The 8,857-nt window shown below is 57.4% G+C and overlaps 1 protein-coding gene across 1 annotated transcript; it reads right to left on the reverse strand.

Moving 5' to 3' along the window:
- Window positions 1-609: 609 nt before the first annotated feature.
- FAM240C (family with sequence similarity 240 member C) lies at window positions 610-2,659 on the reverse strand. Its single transcript, XM_059051806.2, is given in 3 exon segments — window positions 610-656; window positions 659-723; window positions 2,514-2,659. Coding segments are annotated over 3 exon segments (258 nt in total).
- Between the last annotated feature and the right edge of the window lie 6,198 nt (window positions 2,660-8,857).

The raw sequence follows: 8,857 nt of genomic DNA on the forward strand, positions 1-8,857 counted from the left end.
CTGGGCCTCATCAAGAGATGAGACAGACCAGGTCCTTCTGCTGCGGCCCAGCCTCCGCTGCATGCTTGGCCCTCCTGCCCGCTTGGGGAGGTCACAGCCCCCACTGGGGGGCTTGCGGGGGACATGACTGAGCCCGAAGCACTGAATCCCGGCTCGAATAGCCTCTGTGGACTCGGGATATTTGTGACTCCAAACCCGAGTGAAATTTCTGACTGGGAGGACAGACTGCTTAGCTTCCTGAGATGTTCTGGGTAATGAGCAAAGTGTGTAAAGGAATTTTGGGAAAGCACATGCTTTACACACCTTCACATCAGGCGTTATCCTGAGGCTGAGCTTTTGCACACGTTTTGATCAAAGGTGAATGAAACTGTGTTTAAATTGGCGCGAGTCCCTGCGGCCCGGCGGCTTCTCGCTGTGGCTTGTAACTCAGTAGCATCACTGTTGCTTTTAATCTGTGTACATTTTACAGATACGAAGAAAAACGTGCACAAAACATCCACTTATCTTAGTTTTATTGGGCGCTTGCATCATGCTAGAGACGCAAAACGGCAAAGTGGTTCTGCTGGCGCGGGGGCCACGGCGGGAACGTCCGGGGAAGCGGGTCGGGCCTCAGGCTGCGGGCTGGTCGGGGGTGCCGGGCGGGGCGAGCCCAGGGGCGCCTCCTGGCTGCTCAGCGTCACCTGGTTCCTCCTCTCCAGCTTCCGAGCCCACTCGCTGCGGAGCCTGGGGCGGGCGACCGTTTGGGCTCAGGGAGGACTGGGGTCAGCTGGGCCCGTCTGTTGGCACCTTGGCCGCGTGCGAGCTAAGCTGCCCCCTCCCTGCCAGCTGGTGCCTGCCCTTCAGGCCTCGCCTGCCGCGGAGGGTCTCACTCGGGCCCCTCCCGGAAGGGAAAGCGGGGATCCAGCTGCGTCCTGAACTCGCGCCTGGGGATGCGCCCTCACGCCGGCCCCTTGGCAAGGTGACCACAGCACAACACATGGGGTGCCCCTGGGCGGGAACGGCCTGGCCAAGGGGTCACACCTGCCTGTGGGCCACACGTGAGCATGTGGTTTGGTTTGGAGGGAGGCAGGATGGGGGGCGCCTGGCCCGGACTGACACCCAGGGCCGGCGGGCAGACAGGTAACGAGCGTCCGTGCAGACGCCTGTCGCGGTGCCCGGGGACCTAGGAGAGGAGGGCGCCTCCCAGCAGCCGGTGGAGAGGCTGGGGCGGCCGGGGCCCGCGCCTCGGCCACGCTCCTGCCCTTTACCAGGCTGTGGGTGGCTCTGGGGACGTGGCCCAGAGCTGCTGCCGGCCAGGAGTAAGGTGTGGGCTGGCGGGGGTCCGAGGCCCCATAACAGCCACTTCTCTCCAGAGAGGTGAAGATGTCACCCCCTTCCCCAGTCTGGCCCCTAGCAGTCCAGGACCTCGGTGACTAACCGGGCCGGTGCTGACCTGTGGCCCACTCTTGGGACCTGCCCCCTGGGGCCAAAGACCCAGAACATCCCAGGGCCTGATGACACATGAAAGACAGGGACAAGGCCACGGAGACCCAGGAGGGAGCCTGGGGTGCGGAGGAGCCATTCATGTGAGGGTTCCATGCCACAAGCCCTGCCCCAGGAGGCCAGGTGGGTGCAGTGACCAGCTCTGGGGGCTGCACCGTGAGGAGAGGAGACGTCACGGCCCCCACGCCTGTGCCGAGCGTCCAGAAGCCTTGGATGACAGGTGGGGGGCGGCCCGCGCGCCAACCAGACCTCTGGCTGCTCACAGGGTCAGTGCAAGCCTGGTTCCACTGCGGCCCCCAAGAATCCTCCCTTCCAGCCCAGTTCCCAGGGCGGCAGCTGCTGGTACTATCTGGGGACTAAGGCTGCGCCCACTTTGGAAGTTTCTGGCCATTTGAACCCTTGTCTAGGTGCAAATTATGTGCTAATATGCCCTCTTAGCTGCCCACGAGTGGTTACTCCTGGGTCTACTGAGGGTCACTTGAGCTCAGGGGGATGCCCTCGGCACTCACAGGCCCCTGGAGTCCACCCAGTAAAGAAAGGGGTGGCTTTGAATCTGCAAGTCAAGCAAATGTGTGGGAAGGAGTAGGAGGGACACTGTTTTATCCTGAACTCAGTGGGAACAACTGTCAGAAAACAGACAAAGCCAGACTAACCCTGGGCGACAACTTCCTGCAAGACCCTCAGGAGAGTGGGGATGAACGGAGGGGGTGAAGGAGGGATGGGGTGATGGAGGGAGGGGGTGAAGGAGGGACGGGGGGAGGGAGGGAGGGGGTGAAGGAGGGACGGGGGGAGGGAGGGGGCGAGGGAGGGATGGGTGTTCCTCTCTCCCACTAGTGATTCAGAGATGTGATTCTGAAGCTGAGTTAACACAGTTGGTGTCCAGTGTTTTGTACCCATTTGTCCTGTGACACTGATCTGGGGAGAGGAAGCGGGTGGTGGTGGTGGGGTCTGTGGACGCCTGCATCCTGAGGGCTGAGCAGCCCTGGCGCAGGTGTGTTTCCATGCCCCCAGGGCGCTGGCACCGCGCTCACCTGTCCAGGGCACTCCTGCGGATCCGCATGTCCTCGTTCTGCAGCTGTTTAGTGTGAAGCTCGATTTTCTTCTCCCAAAACATCTTTATCATCCCAGCATCGTAGGATACCCTTCCCGGATTCTTCAAGGTGTAGCTTTTACTCATTTTCTGGATAAAGGAGAATTACAGGACCTCAGTCACTTTGTGCCGTGTTGGTGCGAGAGCACGTGAAACCAGCTTGTTAACAATAAAGAAGTTGGCTTGGCCCCAGACATTTCCCGGGCACCCTGTACACCTTTTTGGGGAGTTGGACTGTCAACCCCTCATGGCCTAAGACCAGCGGCCCTGCCACCTTCTGGAACAGTTTCCTGTATTAGAGGAAGTAGCAGCTGATGGCAAATCCCATTTTGGGTCTTTGGATGTTTCATGCGGGTGATCTTGGGTGAGGACAGCTAGCAATTCATGTGGCCCCACATGGCAGGTGTCCCTTCCCGAGTCCCCTGAGCTGTCGCTGAACCGTGTCCTCCAAGTCCTAGGTGGGGGTCCCAACCCCTAGGACTGCAGAACGTGATGGAGGTAATTAAGGCTAGAAAAGGTCACTAGGGTGGGCCTGACCCGGTAGAGCCGGGGTCCTTATAGGAAGAGGAGGTCAGGGCACAGATATGCACAGAAGTGCACCCCGTGAAGACCCGGGGAGAAGGCGGCCGTCCACACGGCAAGGAGTGAGGCCTCAGGGGACCCCGCCGCCCACGCCTGGCTCTTGGAGTCCAGCCTCCAGGATGGAGACGTTCAACGTCTGTTGCTTCAGCCTGTGGTACCTTCCGACACCTCAGTGCGTAACCAGGTTTCCAGCTTCTGTAAGCTCGGGTCCCTAGTGTCTAACCTGCACACACGACCCCGACACGCGTTCCTCTGGACGTCCCAGTGCTGTGCCCGGGCTTCCTGCCTCCTGGGTGCCTTTTCAACCATACCCCAACCAACCCAGAGGCTCCCTCTATGGGCTGCCACACTCCGGGCCACGATCCACTTGCCCTCATCACCCAGGACCAGGTACCAGAAAGCCAGGGACAGCCCTGCACCTCGGGCCCCTGGAATTACTCAGCTTGCCCTGCCTCACCTGGGCCTCTTCCCACGGAAACCACAGCCCCCCCTCCCTGCCCCCCCGCCGACCCTGCCGCTCCCCGGGAGGCCATGCAGCGTGGGGCGTGCCCCCTCCTCCGGGGACTGTGAGTGACAAACTGTCTGTTCAACCGCAGTCACAGCCTGATCTGCTGGCCCGGCTGCACCCCACGTGTTCTATCAAGTCCCCGGGTTTCAGAACACACAGGTGGACACTGGTTCAGGAGAAGCCCGGTGGGAGATTCCAGGACCCCAGTGGACCCCTGAAACCAGCCGAGATCATTGGAAAGGTACCTCCGGCTTAATTAGAAATCGAGATCAAGTTAAGTTTCTGGGGACAGAATGAGCTTCTGCTTTTCATGTAGAGTTGGCTGCTGTTAAAACCTCAGGCTGCGCACTGAAGGGCCAACCAGGCTGCCCCCTGCTGGCAGAGGTGGGTCAGGCGGGGGTCAGGCGGGGGGCAGGCGGGGGGAGGCCCAGCCCTCATCCACCACAGCGCTGGCTCCGTGTGTGGGCATGGGCGTGAGTACTGCGGAGCAACTTCTGTGCTCTGGACACTGGTTGACCCTCAGGACAGAGAGCTGGCCAGAGAGACAGCTGCTCACATCTGTGTCCAGAGCTGGACCCAGGGCGCAGTGTGGGAGAAGGAGATGGTGCTGGTGCAGAAAGCCGGGAGAAGAGAAAAAGAAATGATGAGCCGCCCACTTCGCAGACTAAAAGCCTCTCGGGGAGGCCAACCCTCCGCACTGAGGCGCAGGATGCTTACAAAAACTAAAGAAGAAACCACAGAGCCTGCAGACCGGCAGGAGATCCCTTAAAACAACTTTAAATCTCCGAGGCTGCTGGCTTGTTGGGTCGGGGTTTACGCGGCTGCATGACTAATCCCAAAGCGCCAAGCCTGCACCTGCTGTGGATTCTGAAGGAGAAACAAAAAAGACACTTGCAGGCTTCAAGGGCGGAGGGTGAAGCTGGCAGGGAGGGTCTGGGCAGGAGGGCGGGGGAGGCGGGGAAACGGCGGGGAGGGCTGTCCTGTCCGAGCCGCGGGGCGAGCCGCCCTCCTCCTGGTCTCTGCCCTCCACGCCAGGAGCCCGCGGGATGGGACAGCCTGCCCTGCACCCATCTTTCAGGGCCATCGTTTATTTTGGTCCTCACCCTGGCACGTGGGGCTGGGCTCTCTTCACCATATTCTCACCAAGGAGGTGGGGCCGGGCTGGATCTTGGAGCAAGTGCAGCCCAGCTGGGGACAGGGTCTACTGTGACAGTGAAATTGCGGAATGCCATGGGCGTGAGGGGAGACCCCTCCTCACTCTGTGTGACTCCGCGTGGCCGTCTGTCCCTCGTCCTGGAATGTAGCCCCTCCCCAGCCTCCAGGGATGAGCCCTACTCCGCTGTCATGTCCACACTCCGAGGACCCCAGCGTCTCCTGACCAGCAGGCAGGGCCCCTCCTCTGGGTCCCATGGGCCTTGGTGTGTCTCCAGGTGACTGCAGGCCCCTGTAGCACCAGGATACACACGTGTATTTGCAGAGCAAGTAAAGGAATGCGTGAACTCCATGAAAGGAGCCTGTTAACAGCTCCAAAATTAGCAGTGATGGGGAAGGAGCCAAGATGGTGGAGAAGACGCTGAACTCACCTCCTCCTGTGAACACATCCAAATTCCAGTTAGTCACAGGGCAGCTGTCAGCGAGAGTGACCAGCAGACGGGCAGGATCTTCCACAGCTGAGGGTATATGGAAGGGACCACCACCAGCCAGGTAGGAGGGGTGGAGACGCAGTAGAGTCAAGACCCACACCCTTGGGTCTGCAACCCACAGATGGGAGGGATTTCACAATCACAGAGGGTCTCCCCAAGGAGCAAGGGGTCTGAGCCCCACATTTAGCTCCCCAGCTTGGGGGTCCTGCACCAGGAAGATGAACCCCCAGAATGTCTGGCTTTGAAGGCCAGCGGGGCTTACTTTCAAGAGAGCCAGAGGGCTGTGGGTAATAGACTCTGCTCTTAAAGGCAAAATCTCACACACTGCAAGACCCAGGGCAGAGGCAGTAATTTGGAGGAGCCTGGATCAGACCTCTTGCTGAACTTGGAGAGCCTCCTGTCCCCCCAGGGGGCCCCCGTGGACCAGAGGACTTAGAAATGCCACCGTTTACCCCCCAGGGGCCGAATCCTCGCTGGCAAAGAGTGACAACGTGGGCGGTTGTGTGTGGGGCTGGGGTGCACCCACTCAAGGGTTTTGCCTCCGGGAGGGACCAGGGGTTGGCGCTGGACTCATTCTGGCCGAGGGAAAAGTTGACATTTTAAGGTGAGCTTGGCGGTTCTCCCTGTGGGGCTTCCCATAGACACGGGGTCTCAGAGCTTTTACTCTCGGGAAGACCAGCCCTGCAGTGCAGCCCTGCAAACCCTCACGGAGCAGAAACAACGGACAGACAGACAGGCAAGGGGCACCAGAAAGCCAGCAGCGGTCCGTGGAAACAGTCCCCGCAGTCGGCCCAGGGGCGGGAGGACGGAGGAGGGGGCCGGCGGCTCGGTCTCCATCCCGGGCTTTGTCACCAGAAGGCTGAATGGCAGGAGCCGCTAACAAAGTTAAGTCCCCAGAAGACGCAAGCGTGTGGCCCTGGCTCCTCCATCCCATGGACGGCCCACCCGTGGTCGCATCACCCAGGCTTACTCTGAGGCCTGTCCGGGCCGGTCGGCGCGGCTCCTTTAGGCAGGTGTCCTCCCGTGTCCCCAGCGCTCCTGGACCGTGTCTGCCCCTCGTTTTTATACGGGCTTGGTGACACAGTGCCTGGCGTCCGGTCAGAGGCCGGAAAGACGAGCTGCCTTCAGTCTGGCGGCCGCTGGAGACACGATGGGCTCCCGCCGCAGGCCCTGGCAGGCACGCACCCCTCAGCTGCTCGGCCGGAAACCGGAGGGCAGCCCGGGGAGCCTTCCCTGCTCGCTGGCTCCTGGCAAGATAGCGTTACCAAAATCACCGCCGTCTCTTCCGGATGAGCTGCTCCTGAGAAGCCTCGTGGGCTGAGGTTAAAAAGCAAACGGCTGGCATCAAACCCCCTTTATCTTAAGATGTGTGAGAGTTAGGCCTCCAAACACTACATGGTTACGCTCAGAGGAAGGCAGCCATATCGTAAATAGCGTTCTTTTATACTGGAGTCCAGTTGATTTACATTGTTGTGTTAGTGTCAGGTGTACAGCAAAGTGAGTCAGGTATACGTGTACATGTATCCACTCTTTTTCAGACTCTTTTCCCATGTAGGTCATTACAGAGCTCTGAGTAAGAGTTCCCTGTGCTATATGGTAGGTCCTTGTTGGTTATCTAGTTTATATATAGTTGTGTGTATCTGTTAATTCCAAACTCCTCATTTATCCCTTCCCCCCTTACCCCTTTGGTAACCACAAATCTGTTCTCTATGTCTGTGGGTCTGTTTCTGTTTGTAGATAAGTTCATTTGTATCATTTTTTAAGATTCTACATGTGTGATATTATATGATGGTTGTCTTTGTCTGACTTACTTCACTTAGTATGATCATCTCTAGGGCCATCCATGTTGCTGCAAACGGCATTATTTCATTCTTTTTGGATCCACCTTCTAGAGTAATGAAAATGAAACAAAAATAAACAAATGGGACCAATTACACTTAAAAGCTTTTGCACAGCAAAGGAAACCATAAACTAAACGAAAACACCATCCACAGAATGGTAGAAAATATTTGCAAATGATGCGACTCACAAGGAATTAGTCTCCACAATATACAAACAGCTCATGTGGCTCAATACCAAAAAACCAAACAACCCAATCGAAAAATGGGCGGAGGACCTAAATAGAAATTTCTCCAAAGAAGATGTACACATGCTCCACAGGCACATGAAAAGATGTTCAGCATCACTAATCATTAGAGAAGTGCAGATCAAACCTACAATGAGGTATCACCTCACATCGGTCGGAATGGCCATCATCAAAAAGTGTACGACTAACAAATGCTGGAGAGGGTGTGGAGCAAATGGGAACCTCCCTACACTGTTGGGTGGAGTGTAAACTGTGGAGAACAGCATGGAGGCTCCTTAAAAAACTAAAGATAGAGCTGCCATATGACCCAGCAATCCCACTACTGGGTGTACATCTGGAGAAAAACATAATTCGAAAAGAAACATGCAACCCATGTTCACAGCAGCACTCTGTACATAGCCAGGACATGGAAGCAACCTAGATATCCATCCACAGAGGCATGGATAAAGAAGATGTGACACATATATACAGTGGACTATTACTCAGCCATAAGTAACATTTTTCTTATTTCTTAGCTCATCGTGGGAATTTTATGTTGAGTGTGGTTGTGTACATTGGCTCCAGGAGCCCTTCACCAGGGAAATAAGGTGCCTCCTGGGGTGGCCTTTGCAGGGCAGGAGGCAGGGAAGGGTGGGAGGGGGAACCCCAGGTGGACACTGCAGTGACTGGGAGGTGGGTGGGACAAGAGCTCCTGGGCCAGGGCCAGGTCCAGATTCGGGCTCGGTTCCTGGCTCCCGGGGGGAGGCGTGTGCCCCTGCCAGAGGCAAGGCCGGCAGGGAAGCCCTGAGGGTGGACAGCCAGGCCCCGGGGACCCCGGGGCAGTGGCTCACCTCGAAGCTTGGGCTGGATGCTCTTCGCGGGTCCCAGACAGCAGGGTGCCTTGAGAAGGAAATGCTGCCAGAGGCGTGTCCATGTGCATTTGGTCCTGGGGGGCCCACTTGGAGCATTTGCTAACCTCCGGCAGAGCCCGGCTGACTCTGGTGGGTAGTGTTGCTCTGAGCCCAGGGGAATCAGGGTCCGGCCCCTCTGGGCCCCTCCTCTGGGCCCCCTGGGCAGCCAGGTCCCCTGGTGCTCTGTCCACTCTTTGTGCGCTCAGCAAACGCATGTAACTCGCCCAAACGGGAAATGCAGCTGCTGTTTATCCTAAGTGCTTCCCCACAAGCCCCTCTCTCCTCTCCTCCGGGACTCGGATTACACAGGCGGGATCTTCAGTTCCTGGCCCGCAGGTCAGTGGGCTTCAGCTCACTTCTTTTCCTTTTCTCTCTTCTTGAGGTTGGATAAATTCTGCTGATTTGTTCTGTAGTTCACCGGCTCTGTCTTCTATCATCTCCAATCTGCTGTTGTGCACAGTAAATGTTTTATTTTGAACACTGCATTTCTTGGCTCTAGAGTTTCTATTTGATTATGTTCTACAGATTTTTTTTTTTATTACTGCTGACATCTCCTTTTTTTCATGCAGTGTGAGC

The sequence above is a fragment of the Kogia breviceps genome, chromosome 2, assembly GCF_026419965.1.
Source record: "Kogia breviceps isolate mKogBre1 chromosome 2, mKogBre1 haplotype 1, whole genome shotgun sequence".
NCBI classification, from domain to species: domain Eukaryota; kingdom Metazoa; phylum Chordata; class Mammalia; order Artiodactyla; family Physeteridae; genus Kogia; species Kogia breviceps.